Consider the following 25,070-nt stretch of genomic DNA (forward strand, 5'->3'; position numbering starts at 1 on the left):
AATCAAAAACTATACATCTCACACCAGCAAAACTATACATTTTTGGAAAGCTTATGTTCCAAGGAATACAACTATGCACAACTGAAGTTGGTATACAGGGTGTGTAAGAAAATATATAGGGTGATATCATGAAAAAATTTAATTTTACTAGTAATTTAATAATTTATTGCATTTGCTAACTGATATGGAATACCTCAAATAAAATCTAATTTGATGACAGGCCACAATATGAGCTTTAATAAAATGTATACTTTTGCTATGTTATGATTGACCAAAGTGGTGATACAGGGTGTGAAAATATACGTAACTTCATGCACCAAAGTTGATTACATTTTTGAAAATATTTTCTTTAGAGTGTATCCTACATTTATTTTAACTGCATATTTAGATTCCTGGGGTAAAAAGCTTTCCAAAAATGTATACTTTTCCTATCTTAGGGTGTATAATTCTCAATGTACAACAATTGAAAGCCAAAACGCATGTTGTGACTGAAAATCTTGGAATTTGTGTGTAAGTGAATAGGAAAAAATTGTGGTTCTTGTGACTTGCAGTTCTCTGTGAATGCTTGAAAACATGATTAGATAAAATTAATAGCTGGATATGAATAATGAATGAACAAGCTTTCATTTGAGGTATGATTTGCATGTATAGCACACAATTTGACATTGGTATAATTTAAAATTCAAAAAGATGTCATGTCTTCAAAGCATTTGCCAGGGTTGTCACTACACTGGTCGGTGCCGGTCGGTAGTAACCAGCACTCAGGCTTACCAACCGGCACTCAAAGGAATATGTGGACTTGCCAACCGGCACTAAAATAGAGAAATTGAACTTTTTACCCTTAAAAACAGCTGAATAATGATCCATGAGAGTATTTTGGACAAATATCATGGAAATTTAGCCGGCACTAAATTCAGTCTAGTGACAACACTGGCATTTGCCATAGAGATTGTACATACTCCTCTACCACTTATCCTCTACCACTTATCCACCAGGTTTATCTTCGTTAACATTTTAATATTTTTCACTAATTAAACAACTTTGAATTCCAAATTGTGAAACATATTTGGAAATTAGAATAATCAAGCTGTAGGCCTATAATGAGCCTAAATTTGGTGCAATTGGACCAAGAATAGCTTTGTGACAACAAGTTAAATCAGAAAGAGGAGAGAAAAATGTAACGCCACCAGGTATTTTGGGGTCCCACCATAAGACATATGACCAATAAATAAATAAAAATAAATAAATAAACAACTAAATATGCAATACATAATAAATACATAAATAACAGGAAGAATGAGAAGAAATAAACAAATTAAGTTTTACAATGTTACTTTTTTATATAATAGGCAGGCCTACTAATTTTCTAATACTAAAATATGACGGTGAACTTGATGTTACGACAGTCTCAGACAGTACGGTGCAGTGTCAGTGACAGCAGTTTGATCTGGGTAATTGAGTTCTCAATTCGCGTCTGTTTGGCTTTTTTTTTTCTTCTTCTTTTTTTGATATCCGTTTTGGAAATGGACGCACGTCTGTTTGTCCTCTTCTCGCGTCCGTTTTGGAAATGAACACTGCGTCCATTTGACCATTTCTCACGTCCATTTGGACATTTTTGGCGTCGGTTTCAAAACGGACGCGCGTCCATTCGCCACGTCCAATATTGGCCATAAATGCAATCTCACATACCTCCGATGTGACGCGGTTGCTCATGGAAGACAAGAAGGATTATACCCCTTTTCAGACAATCTGTGTACCCTGATTGTAAAACAACCCATTAATGAGAGGTAAATTAGATCCCTTAGAATTCCACAAACACACAAGTTTGCAAGGGGTTATAAATGCGGACTCGTAAACTTGCTCATTAGGGCCTACATGATTAACATTTTACTAGGGTGGCACTGGCCACAATGCTAGGCTATTGTGTGTACCCTGCCTTTACAAATGTAACAGAATCTGCAGCAGTTGGAAAACTATAGAACTTATGCATTTTGAATTCCATATTTTGTCTCCTACAATGTAGTAACGTCTGTGTAAGCTCGACTACCTAACCTAATTAGATTTGGGTCAATATAGCATATAATACGGTCACGCATGAAAAAGTTATGCACAAAATCATTTATGTCATCAAATAAAACTATTTTCCCAAAGATGTACAATTATGCTATATTTTGATTTTTACAATCATGCCAATATACATGTTTGCTCGAGAAACACTAGCCACGAATGCTCGATGCATTCGTGGCTAGTGTTTCTCGAGCAAATACATGTAGAACATCCAGTGCAAAATCCTGTGCAAAAATCAGACAATTTGGTTGTCCGGAATGTGCGGTTTAGGAAATACAGGCTTTTGAAGGTTATAATTGGCACATAAAAATGTTAGCACCCTCAACAGTGAAAATCACATAAACCTTAAAATCCTGCCAAAAGTGTTATTTTTGTGATTTCTGCCATTTTTAAAATGTTGTAAAGAAGAAAATTATAGCAACATTGTATGACTCTGGATTTATAATATTTGCATAGATATGATATTTAGCCCAAAAAAAAAAAAAAAACATGTTTCACGTCCCCTCCCGCTTCCTTTTTTGAGGTTTGTTCAATTTTATTTTTATTTTTTGAAATTCAGTTTTCATAAAACATGTCTATGAGGTAGAGATGCTTTCTATAGCCTTGCTATACAAGAAACACTTTTATAAGGTTTTGTGATAGTTAGAGGGGGCCTATCTCTCACAACAACAAATAAAAAGAGGTCCTCCTTTTTCCAGGCATTATTGTATACGCTAAAACAGCTAAATTATGGGTATTTACACTGATTTTGCGATAAAAAATAAAAAGCCCCTTCTTCCTCCTTTTTTTCAAAAACCCGGACGTGAAACATGTTTTTTATTTTACTTGGCCTTAAATTAAGAATATACAAAAAACAATACATCTTGTGCCTTCTTTAAAAAAATAGCTTTTATATTCCCATAATTATCGCTCCGTGAAATCAGGATTTTCCTAAAAGTAAAAACATTGGGGTAAAAATTGCCAATTTTTGTGCGGTACGTATCTTCGCTAATCTTCGCAACGGATTGTCCGATTCAGGCGATTCAAAAAGTTTTGATAATCATTTTGTAGAAGTAACATTACTATAAATGTGGGTTTGAAATTTTCATGTGGCCACCCTAAAAGCATGAAATTGAGTTGAACATGTTGAAACTGAAAAGCATGAAAAAATTGAAAGTATTGAAAACTATGAAAATTAAAAAAAAAATACGATTTGAATATTTCACTTGTAAAAGCTTACTGTATGATGACAGCTGTCCAGCTCTGTTAAACCAGCCATCATTAGCTCACGACCAGTGCTTAGAAATTTATCATCTGCTGACTTCATTTCGAACGGGACTCGCTGGATTACCCCTGCCGAAGACGCCGGGGATGAACGATCCTCTCGTCCCGCCTCAGCATGATCAGATTCCTCGTACTTCTCGCTAATGCCACTCGGATCGAAAAGCCAACCAAGGAAACCATTACACACGCCGAAACTGCAGAGTATAATAACCAAAGTAACTGTTTCCACTTTCATTTTAACAATATTGAAATCGCTTTAAAATTAAGGCAAATATTTATGTTCAAAAGTCAGCAAACTCACAGCGATCTACCAAAATGACCAGCTGTGAAAATCAAGGATGGCGGGTTTTAATGAAAATCGTCGTGATTGGCTAATTTGATAATCGAGAGCAAGTAACGTCGATTTCTATTGGACAATCTTAATTATGCACGCGTGAACTTTAAACCAGTACAGGTCAAAGGCCAAAGTGGAAGTCTTCGAGTTGCTGAATTCGGCACTGATCAGATGTTTATTTTTGTCTAAAAGGTCTAGTTCCCAAGCAATTCAACCTGTTCCGCTTATCGGTCTAACATATTAGAAAGGTAACGTATCGTTGCATGGTTGCAAAGAAATATATGTTCTTAAAGAAGCTAATGGTGGAGTTTACAGATGTGTATTTGTGTGCAATAAATGCACGTCGTACGTCATGTACAAACAGTACATCCGACTTCCTTAAGCTTACTGTGTTTACAATTAAAATCTCAAAAAAAAAGGACTGAATTTTTACTTTTTGCATCAAGTTTTAGTATTGCAACATGGTCATACAGTTGCCAAACACTTTGGAGTCATGGTTTAATGTATCGGAAGGAGGGCAGGGCTTCGATAAATGAAGGAAATTATGGGGTAAAAAACGGGTCAAAAAAGCACACAACTTTTTGAAAACAAGTGAAATGGCCATTTTTCTAGGGCTTTTTGTCTTGAAAAAAATAATGTTAAAATATTTAGAAAAGCAAGAAACATACCGGTACTTTTATAAAATCAGCATCACTGTGCTGTTTACTCGAGAACTAGAACTCTAGTCTTTAGCTTCGAATTAGCACACGATAGTTACGCATTCGATGCTAGACTGAGTATAGGTAACCCAGGCAAACCTTAGTTAACACATTTGCTGGTCAGCCAAATTCGCCGACAATGTCAATGCATTTTTACATAGAAATTTAAAACTTGTGCCCGAAGAAAGAAACCTACATAAATATGTTTTCTATACTTCACTTGACCCAAATATATAATTTTTATGGTGATAAGTCACCCGCACATGGAATTTCAGAGGGATTTTGATAGCAGTTCGATTTCCATTAAAAAAAGCTGCTATCGCCATGAGACTAAGATCTAGAAACACCCCGAAATGCCGTTTTGGGGAATTTTGCTAGATGAATCTTTTTGATGAAAGTCAGGCTTTGACAAGATGTAACTTTGCTACGGAAAGTGCTATGAAAAAAGGGTTTTCAGTTTTGGCTTTGTTTACTCAAGGGCTTTAATTTGATATATAAAATGATGCAGTTTGATGGCAAATTTGAATTCACCTAGGATACCTACTGAGTACTTTGCTATGGTTTTTCGGTTGGACAGCGGTGCAATTCTTTGTACCGGAGGTTATTCATTCTGTTAATGTTGAAATTTGGATGAAAGTTATTTCGATGAGTCGGCTGTATCTTTTGAGCAAGATTGACCAAATCTGGACAGTCTAAAATTTTGCTGAAGTGTAATTTTAGCAAAACATTTTTGATGCAATCGCCTGTTGTGATCGGCTGTGTTTACTTCTGAACTTCCATTGCTTTACACGGTGTCATGCTTCAGCGAATCCGACTAGATTTTGAATGCACTGGTCTCTAGCCTAGAATGTGAAGCTATCGGTGAGCAAATTCTTGGCTAGACTTCTTGAACAATGTGCTCTGTGTCTAGTGTAGGCCTACTTGTTACAACAAGTCATACGATACCTAGAATATTTTCTCAATTTGAATTCTAGGTTACTAGGTATGACTGATTTTACCGTAAAATTTACGTCAATTCCCGATGTCACAATATATGCGCCACGTTCTGTAGGCTCCAATTGCCAATTACATAGACGAGAACAACTGGTAACCAGTGGCACTGTGCAGTACCGGTTGGCTATTCAATTGCTTGGTACATGGGTTATATGTGTATTTTACGTGTAAAATGCCTATACGGTGATCCACCCAAAAAACAAAATCATCGTATAGATCCCTGTACAAGTGTACTTGTAATAGCGTGAATGCAAAAGTGATAAACAGACGACGCACTCCGGGGACGAACTGTTTGTGTTTGGCTGATTATATTGATGGATCACAATTGTAATTACCATCAGAATTCGGTAGTTATCAGCACATCAACCTCGCCTCTTCATTTTGCACCCATTTCTGGGGTCACATCCATGGATATTTTGAGTTTAATTGATCTTGGTCTACTCAAGTTTTGAACAGAGACTATTACTATTAGTAACTCAAACATCTTGTAATTGAACACTGGACAGTGTAACTTACACCACCCTGTGTTGTGGTGGTTCTTCCACATACGTATTTACACACTGTATAATTTTTTTGTTTAAACTTATACATATATTGTACATGTAGGTTCTTAACTAGTCCATCCCAATGGCTTGGAACTTGAGCACCAAGTTTCTATGGCAACGCTGTTTTGTTACGGGATGCCTGAAGCGAGCCAAGGCGACAGCAGCTCCTGGAAAACCATTTCATTACCAGAATGTGATGGAGACTGAGAGGCCTGATGAAACACCATACAAAAAGTTAACAGGTTAGTGTACACGCCAACTTGGATATAATTGGTTGAAAATTGCAATAAACATTGGAAGGAATACAGACCTTTTTGATTTTTATTGTTCACACTATGTACACTGTACAAACATTCACATCTCAGAACAAATGATTAAATTGTTGAGGTAGTTTCAACAAATATAATAGAGGTGACATATTTGAGGCACTGCTCTCTTGTACATTCAACAGTATCATCCATACACTTATAAACTGGATTTGCAAATATATTGTCACCTAATAATTAACATGAATTCAAATTTAAACCCTTTCCGTCTACATTAATAAGGTGATTGGGTGATTGGTTAGAATTGGCTAGAAAGTGATTGGTTAGAAATATTTTAAATCAGAACACCGTTATATTTGTCAATAAAGCATATTTTTAAAATCGAAAAACAAATGTGCTAATATTGTCTAAATATTTCACATCAATCAACACTACCTCACTTGCTCCTGCTTTGGTCACAGTTCCAAGTGTATAAATAAACTGAAAGATGGTTGTAGGCATAGCTATTCGTAACATTATGATGACGATCACAGAATAAACCAGTGGCTCTAGCTGAAGGCTTGTGGATGCAAGCCGCAGGCTACCACAGCTCTGAATAATATAGTCGTGAAACATAAGTTAAATCTTTCTTATACTAAACTGTATGATTGTTTTCTGTTCTTTTTTCCCCAGGTGATTTTGTGTCCACCCTAGATGTACAAGGGAGGAAGATACTGAAAGTTGAACCAGAAGCACTCACCTTGCTGTCTTCACAAGCTATGATTGATATAGCACACTTACTAAGGCCAAAACATCTACAGGTACATATTACTAATAGGAATGATTACTTGAGTTTATTCCTCTTTGGACTATGATGATGATGTCTCTCTGGCCTCTGTCAATCTGGTGGGGTGGCTTGATGACTGGGTGGTTGTCAGACAAAGTCACAAAGAATCAAAACATTTTATCTTCATTTACACAACATTTCTGTCACTGAAAAGATGTAACATAGTTGGTCTCTACAAGTTGTAAACTGAGAGCTACAATGTAGTCCCTAATTTTTTCATCTCTTGGAAAAAGAAGAGTCTTGTATTTTCAAAACGTTGGGTTTGTAACTTTGTTTATACCTTTTGTGTTATTCTCTCATTGAATGTTGTGTCACATTTTCCCTGTTTTTACTGAAAAGAAGGCAAAATATTTGTCAATGGAATGTATGTTTTTAAAAGAGATAACAAAACACAATAAATACCATTTGATTTTGTTCTTTTTTCTCAGCAATTGCGCAAAATTTTAGATGATCCGGAAGCTTCTCCTAATGATAAATTTGTTGCTTTAGAACTACTGAAGAATGCCAACATCGCAGCGGGTATGATACTACCTGGATGCCAGGACACAGGCACAGCTATCGTCATGGGTAAGAAATGAATATCTGTCTGTCTTAGCAGGGATATCATTAACACCACCAATAATAGCCTTTTCAAGATATGGTGGACACAATAGGGTGGTGTTGCAAGAAATGGGTAAAGTCTTTTGAATTTACTGGGTTTAACCCATATCGTAGACTGCCCTCCTATTATGTACACCATATTTTGAAAAGGCTAATGGTTGCTACATAGTTTGCTGAGTCATGTTCACAAATGACAGACTCTATCAAAGATTTCTTCAAGAATTTGACACATCAAAAAGTTTTAGAAAGGGAAAGGGGTGTACTGCCCAGTAGAGGAGAAGAGCTGGAAATGATCTTAGCCAGCACCTGCAACCCTGCCTCCAAACATTGAGTGGTTAAGCTGTTACATTCAGCTGGATTTCCCATTGGTGCTCCTTTGATAGCTATTTAGGCGCTTTAATTGTCAGCGGTTTCTACATGACACCAGATTCTCCCTGTTAATGTACTTAGACATGAAAACATGACCATTTGAACATCAATATCCAAGGCATGTTTGTCATCACAAAGTCACACAAGTTTGATAATAATTGCTCTTCACATGGGCATTCTGCTAGTTGCCCTTGTAAATTAGTGCCTACTTCTAATCCCAAACAAAGAGGTACTCTCCATTCACAATACCTTTAGCTTTACTAACTACCCAAGATGCAATTGTTAATGTGTTTCCTCAACTGCATGTCTGTGTGAATCTAAACAAAAACCCTTTGCTATCAGCAACTACTAGTAAACTACTAGTAATGTAGTATCCAAATGTATTTTGTTTCTTTTTACAGGTAAAAGAGGTCAGAATGTGTGGACAGATGGGCAGGATGAGGAACATCTCTCAAGAGGAGTATATAACACATATACACAAAAGAATCTCAGATACTCACAAGTAAGCCAATCTCTGCATATTATGTTATTTAAATTATTTGTGAATTTCTCATTATTAATTCTGTGGAATTGAGTCATAATGGTGTGAAAGTTATTATGATTGCAATATGTTTAACACATATCCACGTGTAATTATTACTCCATGTTGTAACTTTTTACAGGTCTCACCGTTGACTATGTTCAAAGAAGCTAACACAGGCACCAACCTGCCGGCACAGATAGAACTATATGCCACTGCAGGGAATCAGTATAACTTTATGTTCATCGCTAAGGGAGGTGGATCAGCCAATAAAACCTTCTTGTATCAGCAAACCAAAGCACTGCTTAACCCAGAGAAACTTGTCAAATTTGTAGATGAAAAAATTAAGGTAACACACTTCATAGTTTAACTTTCTTTGATGCACATTCTGTCTTGTTGATCTATTTGATCTTTCAGAGTGAGGACACAGCTTATTTTACTCTGAGCTTGTTGTCTTATTTACTACTTGAACTTGGGACTATTTTGTTAGATTTCCTCTTTTGTCATGTCCTGCTAGTATTTCAATAACTAATCCAAATAAGCAGTCTCAGATCAAAATATTCATTTACTGACATGACCATGTTCTGGGTCTGAACTGTTTGCATTCAAAATCTTGATGGCAAACTGGACAATAGAAGCACATGATTCTACTTGACAGCTGTTATTCCACTTTATTCCACTTTTGTCCCGTAACCAACCATATAATTCACCAGTTTAGCTTCAATATGCCAAATATTTTCGCGCGCATTTGTACCATAAACTTCTTTTGTCGCCAAAAGGTGCTGGAATCACTATACTTCAAGACAATTTTTCCAACCCCATCCCCCATGTCAAAAAAAAAATCTACGGCAAGCAGATCCCAAGACTCCTCACATCCCCCATGCCGCCCAGTGTGACAAGGTGTTGAAGCGCTTACAAACCCAAACAGCTTGAACAATGCCTGCCCTCTCATTTATTATGTTCCCCCCCCCCCCCCGCTTGCCCCCAAATGAAAATGTCTAGTTACGCCACTGTCAATAACCTGACTATCTCATGTGCAGAATTGAAATGGTTCAGTATTTGTTTCTAATATTGCTATTATGCTCTGTTGATTTCAGACCATTGGTACAGCAGCTTGCCCACCATATCATTTGTCTTTGGTTATTGGTGGTCTGTCAGCTGAGATGACATTGAAAACTGTCAAATTAGCATCAACCAAGTATCTAGACAATCTGCCTACAACAGGTAGGTATATGCGTGCTATTATCAATGAAACACTCGGATATAAAAAAAAAAGTAGGTGTTCATATTCATCGAAGGAAAGAATTGGTATTTTATTTGAAGCACAAGTTCTGACAACTTCATGCTAGGGTTCAGTAGGCCCTTATGCATGTACAATGTAATGGGTATTGAAAGGGAAGTCCTGTAATCTTGCTTACACTCTGAGGTTTGCCTTCATCATTGTGTAAAGATATGTGAATTGATGTTAGAGAGAGGGTGCAGAAGGGAAATGGAGGAGAGGAGTAAAGGGTGATCTGTGATATAAAGAAAGATAGAAGGCTGCATGAATGGTAGTAGCACCACACAAATTACTAACTTGGTCTATAATACTAAAGAGGAATTTAAGAATATCTTTGTCAAAGCTGTTCAAATATGTTTCATATTTAAACAGGTTGATGGGTATTTTATTTAATCATGTGATAGTAATTTGACTGCTCAGTGCCAGAAGTGGGCAAGTGCAATAGCTGCCCTGTGAACATTTGGCAATTTGCACACAGTATATTGTACTCCTCTACACATAGCAGCTACACATGGCAGCTATTGCACTTACACACTTCTGGCATTTTTCATGTTGGCAGGTAATGAGCATGGTCAAGCATTCCGAGATTTGGAAATGGAGGAGAAGGTCCATGAGCTCTCACGCAATATGGGAATGGGTGCTCAGTTTGGTGGTAAATATTTCTGTCATGATGTGAGGGTTGTTCGTCTGCCAAGGCATGGAGCTTCTTGTCCGGTGGGACTTGGTGTGTCATGTTCAGCTGACAGACAGGTAAACCAGTTGGAAGATGTTCTGTTCTAATTTATGTTATGGCTTGTGTTTACATGTTAGTACATAATATATCAGATGAAACTAAATTTGAGTTGGAATTTAGTTGGAATGATATAGTTTACCAATGATATACAAGCAGATGTTTTGTAATGAATACTGCAATTTGAAATTTAAACAGATGTTTCTAAGGCTTCGGGGTGATCATTAGTTTTAGATTAATTTACCGTTCATTTAAAAATCACTTCTTATTATGTAATATCCATGCATACTTTGGCTAGTGTCACAGAAATCAACTTGTGTTAGTTGAGAGCTTCGATTTGCCAATTTGCCATCCTACCAATGTGAATGTGATGGATGCTAAGTGATAGCAGTGGCAGTGATGGTAAATATATTCCAAAGTGCCAGGGTTATTGAAGAAGTGATGTGAATGAATATTTTTATTTTCCATAATTTTGTATTTGCATCAGGTTTTGGGAAAAATAACAGAGGAAGGTGTTTTCTTGGAGCAGTTGGAGACTAATCCAGGAAAATATTTGCCAGAAATAACAGAGGGGGATCTGAGTAGTGATGTAGTACAGGTAAATTATATGGTTTTACATGGATAGGTACTTACACACGTTGTATGGAGTATCTAAATGGGTTCCAAATAAGATCACATTTTCCATGCCAAGCTATCTATTTGAGGCACATAAACTTATTCAGTGTTAGAATTTGTTACTTAATGTGAGAGTCAATCCTGGAAGGAATTTTGCTGGACTTGTTTGAGTCGGGTAAATCTTGTTACAAAATTCTAACCTGGCTATGACTTAATAGCAAATACCTAAAAAACACACAGACGCATGTAATAAAGTGCCTTCTGTTTTCACTATAATGTGACCCTGTCTACAAGGAGAGGTGCAAATTGTACCTAGTGTATAGATAAAACATAAGATACAAGCCATACTTAAATATGAGACTTTGATGCATTTCTGTGTGGTTTTGCCTCCAGCACTGAAGTTTGCTCAGCTAAAAGCTGGATATATACTGCACATCAACTAATGTTGGATGTGAAAGTTATTTCGCTTAAAGATTTTGTCTTGATATATATGAAGCAGGGTACTAGCTATCCCCACGTTCACATGTCGTTGTGAACAGGCAGTTTGTTCCTTGGATAGGCAAAATGAATGCCTGTGACATATGCTAAATTCAAAGTTCTGTGGACCAAGACAAGACCAGACAAATAAATCAAGGCTATAAACAATATTAGCTATAGTCCGTCAACTCAGAAGTACAAAGTAAATAGACCACATTCTTTATGCGTCACATTTTTTAACACGCAGGGCGTGTGACGCAACGCATCGACTCCTGATGCCACAGATTTGGTTTGTACTTCTAGGTTGAAGCAGTATATTTGAACTGACTGAACACCCACAAGAGGTGTTGTTTTTGTCTTGATGGTCAAATTTTGGACATTCAGTTTTGGTAAAAATGATGGGAACTTGTCAAATCCTAGCTAAGACCCTGATACAAAGTGATTACAAATTTATGAAAAAGTGTGTATGTGTTCCTTGCATCAAAGCTTGACAATTTATAAGCACATGTAAAACTGATAATGGACAATTTTTTTATTGTCACCAATGAATTTAGCTGGTAATGCTGAAATTGCTCGTATTTCTACTAAGACATTTTGAAATGCCCTTTTTTGTTGCTATTGTTGTTTGCACCCTATTGTTGCCCAAATGCAAAATTTGTGCCTTCGACCTGAGGGGATCAGATCTTGTCATGCAACAAGTGAAACATAATAGATATTGATTTTATTAATCACCTAGGTTTTAGTTGAGTAGCAAATTGATATTTGTATATTGATCTTCTGTAAAATTAATGTGGACGTGAAAGATTTAACATTCTGGACACAGATTCATTCATTATCAATCAGGAATTTATTACTTGTTCATCATTTTCCAGGTTAATCTCAATCAGCCCATGACTGAACAGTTGAAGAAATTATCATCATTTCCCATCAGGACTCGGTTGAGTCTAACTGGTACATTGGTGGTAGCTAGGGATATTGCACATGCCAAGTTACAGGAGAGGTTAGACTCTGGCCAAGGTCTGCCACAGTATATCAAGGATCATCCGGTCTACTATGCTGGACCAGCTAAGACACCACAGGTATGCATAGTATAATTTTGGTATTGTTTCAGTTTTGTTCTTTTCCCAACATGGTAAAGGCTGGTAATAAGGGATGGCTTAAACACCCAACCACTGGTGCTCTGGTAGAACCGGGTACGTAACCATGGTAACCGCATTTTATTGTTCCAAACAATGTAAACCAGGCCCAATTGACCTGCAGTTGACCTACGGTTGGGTTCTGAAACCATCCCCAATGAAAAAGTTAAGAGAAAGAAGCAACAATAATTAGTGTCTTTTAATTTTACAAACAATGAATATTGAGTTCAAGAAACAATACCTACTCCTGATTTCAGAAAAATACAGCACTAAAATTTTGGAATTAAACAAATATTATCTTGTTTTGCCAAATGAAATGTATCTAAATCCTAATTTTGGAAGAAATTTGGTCAAAACATGAAGATTGAATTGAAAACATGCATTGAAGTTTAAATTGAAAACATGCATTACTTCAGCTTGCTTCCATTTATAACTGGACTCTTTCAACCTTCAACCATTCAACCTCTAATAATTATCTTTTCCGTTATGATTTTTACTCTCTCTATACCTTATTGTCCATAGGGTTATGCATCTGGTTCATTTGGTCCAACCACAGCAGGTAGAATGGACTCCTATGTAGATTCTTTCCAAGCAGCAGGAGGCTCTATGATTATGTTGGCCAAGGGAAACAGAAGCAAACAGGTATGTACATTTATATATTAATGAACATTGCATACATAATGCAAAAATTATTTTTTAGTTACAGGATACACAATTACACTACAAGATTCTCATTGTGGCCGCCTGCATAGGTGCACCGTCGCCAAGGTACCTGACTGGTGCACACAAAGTACCTACATAGTACCAATGCGGCTACTACACAGGAGCCTCCAGCAGTGGTACTACACTGGTACTGCACAGCACCAGGCAAGTACCTTGGCGACAGTGTACCTGTGCAAGCGGCCCAATAGGAATCTTGCAGTGTAAATTAGAATGAGGTAATAGTGAATTTTGCAGTGACTGTATAGGTCCAGTGTTGGAAATTGCACCCATCTGCCCAAGGTTACTTTCTTGTCAGAAGTTAACCTTGCCATCTAGACATATCCGTATGCTGGATGCTCTGAAATCAGCCACTGGCTGTTAGACTTTTGAGCCTCAAACTTCCTCCATATGAATTATGATAGCAGCTTTGGTTTTGCAATAAATGTCTCGTTTAGAAAAAAAAGTCCTATTACCCATTGTGATGGTCACAGGTCTATGTACTTCTGAGTTTGACTAAACTCCCATTCTTGCTGTTTGTTGGAATTATGCTAAATTTCCTTTCTTATTGTGCATACATCTCATGCTTTGTCTTGAAAGCTCAATGCTGCATAATGAAATATCATAAATGAGAACTAATTCCTCACATTTCTGGGAAAAAATCAAGAACATTTGAGCAGAATGGGCATTTGAGAGTTAAGGCCCAGCTAGTATATATAATTTGGTTCACCTCAAGTTTGGTAGTGACGTCAATGCTCTTTCGTGGTTGCGCTGCAAGCGTGCTGACAAATCGCCCCAGTGCGCATGCATGTACACTCAGGGTGTTTAACTTTACGTGCGCGATTTGATACTGGGGCAAGCGAAATAAGCACCTACGTCGCTACCGAACCTGAGATGAACCAAATTATAGGAGATAGTCATTTATGAAATGCTTGAGATATTTTAGATACTTGGTAGTCATGGTGCATTAATATGTAGCAATCAAATGTGTGCTCATGTTGCGACAAAACTGGACAAATTGTGTATTACATTCTTAAAGTGCTTCAGACAATTGAATACCTGAGTGGAAGAAGGGCCCAACTCCATTTTACCAAAATGAGTTTATCACATCTTAAAAGACCTGTACCATTGCCATTGCAACATATATCATTTCAAATGTATGTTATAATGTTTGTTCATCTACCAGTACTCAAGGTCCCCTGAATATAAAATCAGGTCTCTTAAAACTTTTTCAAATAGTGTGTTTTTTGTTAGTATCTCAAAAAAAGTGTTGATGGAGTTGGGCCCTTCTTCCACTCAGGTATTCAATTGTAAAGCTGATTTCTACATACAACATATGACACGATCTGATCCAATTTGACCAAAGTCGGGAAGAATGAAATTGAGACATAGGCAACAATAAGGAGCAAAAACAATAAAAACACAAGCAAATGGACAGATAAAAAGTTCATAACTTTGCAATCAAGTTTGCCAAGGACCTAGGGATTTCAACATCAGTAAGTTTAGGTACTGAGCAAGTTAATAACGGTAATACTAATCAATTAAGTTTCAAAATGTCAGACTTTAGTCTGAGTGGATCAGATTGTGTCACATAATATGTTTGCTAGTTTTATAGCATTGTAAAAGACTGTATTGTAATATACTAGAAACCCACAAAGTCCAGAAAGTACAAATTTTAGGCGAGAAAAGTTTAGACTGAGCAAGGTAAGGCGAGAAAAGCCCAGGTAAATTGATTGAGATTTAGTTCAATCCAGTCTGTGGCAGGTCTGTGTGAGCTGAATCTCAGTCAATTTACCTGGACTTTCCTAGACTATCCTCACCTATTTCTGATCTGAGGATCTGAGCAAGACTTAATTTAAAAATCTTCACCTGGACTTTCATGGACTACATGTACTTTAATTAATAGGCTACCTGGACTTTCAATAACATAATTTCTTAAGGGGTGGGGTATGAACGTTTGGACAGTATTTATTGTGGGACATTAGAGCACATCAGACATATCGAATTGCATTCTGAATAAGAAGAATGTCATTCTGATATCAAATAATTTTGATTTTTTGAAATTCACAATGTAATACACATTTTATGGCAAATGATTAAAAATTGATATTTTTGATATTTAACAGTACTCGAAGTAAACTTTATAAATGTGATGATTTATACTTAAAGTGGTGTATGCAGGTGGGATGAAAAGCCGACGATCAATTGAAAATTTGGACCTTTTGTATTGAAGATATGGATTTTTTTCCCAAAACACCAACAAAAATTAGGTCTTTTGGGAAAAAAATCCATATCTTCCATATGAAAGGTCAAAATTTTCAATTGATCGTCGGCTTTTCCTCCCAGCTACATACACTTTAAGAATATGTCATTAGATTTATAAAATTTACTTTGAGGACTGTTATATATCAAAATGTGAAAAATATCAAATTTTAATAATTTGTCATAAAATTTGTATTATATCGTGAATTTCATAAAATGAAAATTATTTGATATCAGAAAGACATTCTTCGCTTTTCAGAATGCAATTGATATGTCTGATGTGCTCTCATGTCCCACAAAAATACTGTCGAAACGCTCAAAACGCTCATTCCAGATCCCTTAACATAACATTTTTTCCTTTTTTTTTCCTTGCCTATACTTGCCCAGTCTGAACTCGATATTGGTACTTTCGGGACTTTGTAAGTTTCTAGTGTTAAGCCAGTATAAGTTAGCAGTGTCTTATGTCAAAATATTTTCTGATCTACAGGTGACCCAGGCATGCAAGAAACATGGCGGATTCTACTTGGGCTCCATTGGTGGTCCTGCAGCAATCTTGGCACAGAATTGCATCAAGAAAGTAGAAGTATTGGAATACCCTGAGCTTGGCATGGAAGCCATATGGAGGGTCGAGGTAGAGAACTTCCCAGCATTTATAGTGGTTGATGATAAAGGCAATGACTTTTTCAAGAAATGGCAAATTGAATAAATTAATAACTGATACTCACAATCAAGTGAGGTATAAGCCTTTAGAATTTTATTGTTGTACAGATATAATGCTGATTGTCAATGCCAAAAACAAATTTTATCCTATTGACCCAACTGTAAGTGGATGAGGCCATTTGGAGACCTCCTGACCCCACTTCTACCATATTACATACAGACCTATTAGTTTAATACCATTTTAAACAAAAATGTTTCACATACAGAGCTATAACTTTAACTATGTTACTCGAAAGATTGGCATGTAGAATTCCCCAAAATTAAAACTTTTAAGTGTCTTCTTCATAAAAAATAGCCTTTGAGGAAAATTAATTTAGCAATAATAAGTTTGAGGCTACATCTAAAACCAGTATTGTATAGCTCTGTATGTGAAACACTTTTGTCCGTTTTCATATAGAACCATATGTGATGTGACCGACGATATGTGTGTAGCTAATTTTATAGATAACCTGTAGTAATGAGTATCAATATCATAACAATATGCTAGCAAATTCTACTTACAGGTTTATTAATAGAATTGAAGGTGCGATTACTTCTTGTTCCTCGGAGGTAAAGCCAAGGTGAACCTTTTTTGTATTTTGTAACATTTTGTGACATGCAATATCTTTAAAAGTGTGATTACACTACATGTACTTGTTTGTGATTGTCAATTTTTGCAGTTGGCCCATTATGGTTGTTCAGGTTTAGCTCTCAACCAATCAAGCATGCCATTGGGCTATTCCATTTAAAATCTGCTCTACACCTGTGGAAAATTTTGAAAATATCTGCCACAGGGGAGTATGATTTTCAAAGGGAATGAGCACATTGGGCAGCACCATTTGAATTTCATACACCCTGTGAGAAAGATTCAACCTGAATCTTCCCCTGCTGGAGAGTGAGTTTAAAATGTCACTGCTAATGTGTTAATTCCATTTAAAATTCATATTCCCCCTGTGGAAGATATTTCCAAAATCTTCCACAGGGGTAGTGTGGATGTTAAATGGAATAGCCCATTATTTACAAGTATGCTTTAACATGGTTTCGTTTCTACTTAGTTTTAGCATGGGCTTTAGTCAATGTTCTTGGTTTGTTTGTGAACACCAAGCTTGAACTTGTAGATTTTGCATTTGGACAACATTACACAGATATGTCTTTAGTTTAATATTATTCAGAACAAGGATGGGACTAAACACTTGAAAGTTACCAAATGGCCTGATCCATAAAAAGTGCTGCACCTTTTAACCCAACAAAATTGTGATAGGATTTTGTTTCATGTCTGTAAACTTTCTTCCTCCAGTATTATGAGGATAGGTGAATCAGTCATGGTTTTTAACATGTATAGATGAACACAAATAATTATTAACCTTTGTTATGTAGTAGCACCAAAATGGTGTAAGGTGTGCGAGGGGTATCCAAAGTTTTGACATCACCCAGAAGTGAAAGAGCTATACGGATGAAAATTTGTCGAGTGTAATCACTGGTCCTTATGTACATTATGGTCCAAAAATGGTCTAATCAGTATGTTTACTTACTTTCACAGGTGGCGCTAGATGGGAAGTAGGCTCATAACCTTTTCATGATAAGATCCTCCACTTTCTTGAGTTTTTTCACTGTGGCGCATCATCCATAAGTGATGGACGTCCACTTCTTGGGTCATCTGTGAGGGACATGTGGCCAGTTTGGAAATTCCTTTTTCAAATGCAATAGTGCCATATGATGGGCAATCATCACCGTGAGATTGCTTTCATTTCATCATAGATTTTCTGAGCATTGTAGGCCTAACCCTTCAAATGCAGGAACTTAATCACGCCTGCGTGCCTCAATTTTCACCATCTTGCAGGTTATGCGCCTACTGCCCATCTAGCGCCACCTGTAAAAAAAGTAAACATACTTATGAGACCATTTTTGGACCATAATGTACATAAGGACCAGTGATTACACTGACAAAATTTCATCGGTATAGCTCTTTCACTTCTGAGTGATGTCAAAAGCTTTTGGATACCACCTCGTACATGATCATTTGTTTTGCATAAATATCAACAATTTTTGTGTGAAATTAGAATGCTGTTTGGGATTGAAATTATTGGTAACAATAATCCTGTTATCAACTGTTAATAACTGTTATTAACTGTTAAAAAAAAAAAGGAAGGTTTTATTTCAAACTCTAATGGTGACCCGCAGGTCAAATTGCTAGAATTTACATTAAACACACTTGAACAGACACAAAGCAATTTTGCAGGCAGCAGCTTAATCAGCGCCAATATTGCAACATTGAAACAAAGAACTATACAAACATCCAACCCCACTGAGGATAAAGTGCCTTGCCCAAGGACACAACACGTTGGCACAAGCGGGGCTCGAACTCGCAACCTATGGATTATGAGTCGGGCGCCATATCAACTCGGCCACACGTGCTCCTGTTATCCTGTTAATAATCCTGTTAATCCTGCTCCGACCATTTGCAACATGCTATGTGGGAATAGAGATAAGCCACAGGCAATTTAGATGAGCCACAAGCAATTTAGATGATGATTTTATCAGGAGCCCATTGTAATGAGATAAGGAGTATTGAGTTCTTGTGACATGACACATTAATGCAACATTTTGCTTGAAAGAATCTGTCAGCCCCAGGATTCATTTCCACAAGAGTTGGTGCCTACATGTGATAAAGACTCACACAGGAGAGAATAACAAATTTGCATGCTGGTTTTGCTTAGTAAATTATCAGATTTATTTGTACAAAGAATATCTGCTAAATAATGTACATAATAAGATAATGCAATATTTATAATACAAATCTGAATTATGATGATTGTCAAAGCATATATTCAACATAATTGTTTACTTGTTCTTGTGGTACTTAGTACTTAGTAGTAGCAATTACAGACACTTCTGGTACTACCAAAACTGCATCATAGAAAATGCTGTTGGTACAAAAAAAAATACACATTTTACAAAATTTTGAGAAATAAACTACTTACTGGCAAATTTTTGCCATAAAACTGCAGTAAATTGGTGATGTAATTTCACACCAGTGATTTTATGGAGGCTAGTCCAATTTCATTACATGCCGTTTTCACCCTTGGTTGAATGGCCTTTATCCCACTCTCTATCTATAAATCAGTATTTCAATTAGTTTTGATATGAGAGGCAAAAATGTACATATGAAAGCCCTATGTGTGTGATTAATTAAATAGGTTCGCTCATTTAAGACATATTTTGGCTGAAAAAAATCAATAACTTTAAGCCCTAATATTTTGCATTACGGCAAAAATCTGGACTTTCCACTGATTCCCAAATTGTGAATGAGGTTGTTGATTGGACCCTCCTCCTCAATGAAGAAGTAGGGTGTTGATAAAATCATAATGTTTGTTGAGAAATGGCATATAAATATTCTTTTAGATATGGGCCAGTGACAATGTAGGGTAGTACTATAATTGCTGACGATTCCATGATGGCTATTAGTTAGTATGAAACATTGCATGGTAAAAGTTGCATATCAAATGTGCAGCTGATCTGATCATGTTTCTTCCAGAAGGCCTTCATAATATCAATAGTATCAACCATTTAGAATGGTACCAAATAATGTTGTACATGAAATGACTGGTTTGAATGACACATTAATAGAATACTTGAGTAGAAGAAAGGCCCAACTCCATCAAAACTGTTTTTGAGATATTAAGAAAAAACTTAATAATTTGGAAAAGTTTTAAAGACAGAATGTTTTAATCTTCAGGGGACTTTTAATACATGAACGTACAGTATTACATACATCCGAAATCATATTATGATGTTTCCATGGCAACCTTTCTTCCACTAATATACTGCAAGTGCCAGTTCCATAAGCAGATGTGTTATAAATAGTTCATGGATGAACAAAATTCCTCTTTAACACAATATTTGTGGAAGAACTCCATGGAGTTGGGCCCTTCTTCCATGAAAACCATGATTAAGTGTACGTGGAAGATTAGAGAGTGGATTTTGGCTCATCTTTCACACACACGGAAGAATAGTCTGCTGGCAATAAAATGCTAGGTCTAACTCAATTTTGTAAAAATTGGAGTTGGGCCCTTCTTCCACTTAATAGGTATTCAATTGTATGGTGATTAACAGCTGGCTTTTACAAATATAGGTGTCTCTGCAAATTATTATTCAATGATATTTGCACTCTTCAGAGTTTGCTATTCAGAAGATATGCTTTTCTTTAAAAAATAAAATGATTCTCAAAAGAGTAAGAGGCACTGAAATACAAGTGAAACTGAACATGGCTATATAGTCCATTTGGCTTCCTTGAGAGAGTGACATCGGTACTTTGTCGCAGTTAGTTTGGGCATTACCTCTGATCGCGTGTGGAAACATGCTAGTTCCTTGAGTCAATAGTGTGATTCAAGACTACAGACACTGGAGCACTCACTGACATCACTCTCTGTGGGAAGTGAAATGGTCTTTTAATAGATGAGTAATATTTTATTTTTAGAATAGTCAATTTTCATTGTAAAATTGTGTATTTGGAATAGCATGCTGTACCGAACTTATTTTGTACCCAAGTCCTTTGATTATCATTGCTAGTCACCGCAAAACAAATTTGACAGGAAGTAAAGTTCAAAGTATTATTTTGTATCCAAAGTACTTTGATTTTCATTGATCGTCAAAATAAATTTTACAGAAAGTAAAGTGGAAAGTTGTTCAAATAGTAAATGTGTGATTTCTTACTAAATTTACCTCAAGTCATTATTACAAAGTACCTCAAAGTGCTTTACAACAAAAGTCAATAGATATATAAGAATAGATACAAGCAAATATTTAGAACCAACATGTTCAGGAACACAGTAAGAGAGGAAGACAGAGACCAACAAAAGGCAAACGTGATTTTCAAAGCAGGCAAGCAATAGTACAAATACAAGAAGGGAAAAACATATATATTTTGTTCTTGTGATGTGTGGTTGCGAGGTAGGGAAAATGAAGGAAATCACGTTTTTTAATAATGTTATTTGATTTTTTTTAAATTTATTTATTATTTAGATGAAACGGGGTTCATTTATATGTTTTCATGACTGAATGTTGTTTATTCCATCGGACTGGAAGTGGCCTCTCGGGCATAAAAAACCGTTTATAGTCATGAAAATACATGATTGTGAACCCCAAATTTTTAAGAGGGTTTTTTTTTTAAAGAGAATGGATAACCAGCATCCAGAATGAGAAAACATGACATTTTATTGCAAGCAAAACCCTGAACTTATAATCAATACTATCAAATAAACATTTGAAACCAAATATCCATACCACTATTGAACATAATTTAAATGTTAATTTAAACGTTAATTCTTATCCAATGATGAAAACAAAAAATATGTATCATATGATCAAACATTTAATCGTAAATATTAGGCTGAACAAATGATATGTCTCAAAGACCCTGCGCACATTCGCTTTCTTATTCCTTTATTGCCGTAAAATCAAGAAATTCTTAGAAATATTTTAAAGAAAATTTACTTGATTCGATACTGAAGTTTCATAAAATTAAAATTGAGTTTTAACAAAATCTTAAGAAAAACAACAAACAAACGCCCTAGCAAACATAAAACGGCTTGAACAGGTTATATTTTGGGTTTGGGTTTTGGTAAAAACATTAAATGTCGGGTTAAATAAAGGTCATGAAAATGTTTTTAAAACATTTGTGTGAAAACGCGGTATAAAAATATTTTTTAAATGTCAAAATGTTATTGTAAAATCCTTTTGCAAACATTTGTTGCCAAATATTTTGTTAATACTTAAATAACATGTGAGAATATTTTGCCGTAAGTTTTCAAACAATGATTTTGAATGTTATGAAAACGTTTTATACCCTTTATATAACCCGACATTTAAACGTTTTCTGGCAACCTTTTCTAATCTTGCGAATAATGTGGAAAACGTTTTGTGTTTGCTGGGACATTCCACATTCGTTTTTAAACTGCCATGGGCTTTGAAACAACATTTTTAGCCTTATTATGTATATGAAACAAATCAAAATTGATCAAAATGAAAACAGTATGAGGAAGCACTCAAAGGCTAAAAATGGAATCCTGTGGAGCAGAAGGCGACAGTTCTTAGTAGATGCATCCTCAGTATTAGAGATCCTCGGCATCTGGGGAGTGTAAGATATTTTGATGGGGAAAATCCGAAAATTAGCCTAACGTTGGTCACTGGAAGACTAGGCAATTCTCAAATTAACTCGCTATTATCCAAGAAGCTGTCTTGTCTGTCTAAAACAACACGACCAGATGTAGATGCACTCCTCCGCCTGCTCTCCAAAGAAGGCGCACCATTGCCAGTCACAAGAACATTTGATATTGCACATCCGCTTATCTCCCCAGAACAAACTGACAAGTCTTCTGTCCCTGCAGAACATACAGACATGTCTAGATCTTCACACCCATTTATAGACAACAGAGATGTGCCAGTTGAATGCCGCCTTGTAGATTGAGGCCTTCTCTTTGTGGCTTTTGGAAATTTATGTGAAGGGCTGCAGTTGTTCTCCAAACTAACATTTGATAAGTCACCTGGGGAATATGCACTGATACATCTGGTGTTACTGCTCAGATCATTAGAAGAGAAAGAGCTTTCCTGTGACTCTTCATCACAATTTATAACCTTGACATCTGGATCTTGTCCATTTATACCTTTGACATCTATCATGAGCATGTTGAAGACGTTTACATGTGAAGGTGAACCATCAGGACTTGGAATGTTAGTCTTCATAGGAACTGATGTCATGCTGTTTGCATTTAGTATAACAACGTCTTCATCCATTGTACCTTCAGAAACACTTATAGATAAACCATGCTTTGAGGGCAAGTTTACATTGTTCCCGTCAACGAAATGTCTGTCAATATTGCCTTTAGTATAGTCAATACCATTTATACCAGTATCAGGATCTCCATCGTTGTCATTTATCGTAGGAGTAGATATATGAGAATATTCTACCAACTTCTGAAATAATTGATGATCTTGTGGTGATTCTTTGTGTAAAGTTTTGTCATCAGACGCTCTTCTTTCTATCGATTTCCAAATGTCACTTTCATTTGTGTGAGTTTGTTGATCATTACACGAATCGTGGTCGTCAGATGTAAGTTCAGCGTCAAAATGTTGCTCAGTCGCTATTTGTGGTGGTGTGGGAACTGAAGAGTTCGAATTTAATTCGGGATTATGTCTTTTGGGAGTGTCTGCGATGCTGCTACTTTCATGACGCATGAATTTGGGTAAGTTTATAACTTCTGGAGTTGATAGATTATTTTCAGGCGATTCACACAACGGATGAGCGTTTGTTTCAAAAGGCACAGTGCTACTTTTCAAGTCAATTTTACTCTTCCTACCATCATTTATTTCTTTAGACAACGTAATCATGTCCCTTCTATACTTCTTCCAAAGAGTGCGCGGATTATGTTTCCTTGGCGCCACCCCTGGAAGAACCAATGATGCTGGGTCTGTGACGTCTTCGACCTTGTCCCCAAGGTTGGTTATCATCTGCCTCATACTTTCTGTAACCTTCAAATCAGTACAGCGTTCCTTGAGTTCATTCCCTGTTCCTTGTTTATGATTCCCGGCCTCTTTGTCATCATGAACCTGTTCGTTCGCAATTTTAAGCATGGAGTTTTTGTACCGCTTCCAAAGATTTTTCTTTGGGACCTTGTCTTTGAAAGTCACTTGCTTTACTTCATTTCTTTGTTCGGGAAAAGAGCTCGTAGAAGAGATGGCGTCAATAGGTTTTTCTGCTCCCTTCTCAGAAATGTCAGATGCTTTGCAATTGATCTTTGTTTCATAACGTTTATCATGCTTATAGGTGACATCGGATTTGAAATTGATACGATTGGAAAAATGCAGATTTCTTGTAGCATCTTCTATCGGAGACTCGATGTGGCCTTTTGCTATGTGTGATTGAGGACTTTCATACTGATTATCTGTTTCAAGGGATGACTCATTCTTTTCTTTGGCACAATTTGGTAACTGAGGTACAATTTGTTCGTTGCTGGCGTCACTTTTCAGCAACAATGGTTCCAATCGCACACCGTCCCCATATGGCGAAGGCGGCTCGAGCTCCCTGTCAGCATATGGTGAGGGTGGTGGAAGTTGTTGTTTGAAAGAATCTGTCAATGTCAGATGAAGGAAACCTTTGTCACTTTCTGGGAAATGTGGTTGATGTTCTGTCTCATCTTTGATTATTGAAGGTTGATTGGCTGTTATGGATTTTGGCGTTGTTGTTGATGTTGGTTGTTCTCTGTTTCCATTTATCGAAGGTAAGTGAATCTGTTTGTTGCCATCATCTGGCAAATGAGATTGTTCGATGTTAGAATCTGGCGAACTTGTCTTAGTTACTGGTTCTTTGTCCTCATTAGATACAGATTCTTCAAGTGTTTCTATGTTATCACACGTCAGCTGCTGAGGTTGCACGATGATATCATCTGAAGAAAATACTGGTGGTTGTTGTTCATCGAGCTCTGGCACGTGTTCTTGAGGTTGTTCATTTGTTGTGAGAGATGCTGAAGACTTATTGTTGGAATTGTCTGTAAAATGTGGTTGGTATTGTTCTGGTTGAGATGTGGTAATTTGTTTTGTGCACAAGGTATTATCTATTGTTGAAGCACTTGGAATTCTGTCTCTCTTAGGGATATTATACCGTACCACGTATGAAATATCAGAGCTGTCTAAATCG

General features: G+C 36.5%; 2 protein-coding genes across 2 annotated transcripts in view; one reads left to right on the forward strand and one right to left on the reverse strand.

Annotated features, from left to right (window-relative positions):
- LOC140152896 (protein brambleberry-like) overlaps window positions 1-3,690 on the reverse strand; it is a 34,247-nt gene extending 30,557 nt beyond the window's left edge. Inside the window, exon 1 of the mRNA XM_072175429.1 lies at window positions 3,287-3,690. Coding sequence (XP_072031530.1) covers window positions 3,287-3,565 — 279 coding nt within the window. The 5' untranslated portion in view covers window positions 3,566-3,690. The remainder of the gene's footprint in view (window positions 1-3,286) is intronic.
- Window positions 3,691-3,787: 97 nt separating this feature from the next.
- Window positions 3,788-17,794, forward strand: LOC140152903 (fumarate hydratase class I, aerobic-like). The gene is made up of 12 exons (XM_072175442.1): window positions 3,788-3,912; window positions 5,962-6,142; window positions 6,839-6,966; window positions 7,421-7,559; window positions 8,363-8,463; window positions 8,624-8,830; window positions 9,579-9,705; window positions 10,320-10,510; window positions 10,978-11,088; window positions 12,455-12,661; window positions 13,241-13,360; window positions 16,167-17,794. Exons 2-12 carry the CDS (start codon window positions 5,983-5,985, stop codon window positions 16,383-16,385), a joined length of 1,710 nt encoding a protein of 569 aa, XP_072031543.1. The 5' UTR covers window positions 3,788-3,912; window positions 5,962-5,982; the 3' UTR covers window positions 16,386-17,794.
- Window positions 17,795-25,070: the final 7,276 nt, after the last annotated feature.

The sequence above is a fragment of the Amphiura filiformis genome, chromosome 1 (genome assembly GCF_039555335.1).
Source record: "Amphiura filiformis chromosome 1, Afil_fr2py, whole genome shotgun sequence".
In the NCBI taxonomy this organism is placed as follows: Eukaryota; Metazoa; Echinodermata; class Ophiuroidea; order Amphilepidida; family Amphiuridae; genus Amphiura; species Amphiura filiformis.

Excerpts from the sequence above, each read along its gene's own strand:
- LOC140152903 (XM_072175442.1), top strand. The coding sequence starts at position 5,983 with ATGGCTTGGAACTTGAGCACCAAGTTTCTATGGCAACGCTGTTTTGTT. Across the intron at positions 8,831-9,578 it reads TTGTAGATGAAAAAATTAAG|ACCATTGGTACAGCAGCTTG; the intron begins GTAACACACTTC and ends TGTTGATTTCAG. Across the intron at positions 10,511-10,977 it reads CATGTTCAGCTGACAGACAG|GTTTTGGGAAAAATAACAGA; the intron begins GTAAACCAGTTG and ends TATTTGCATCAG.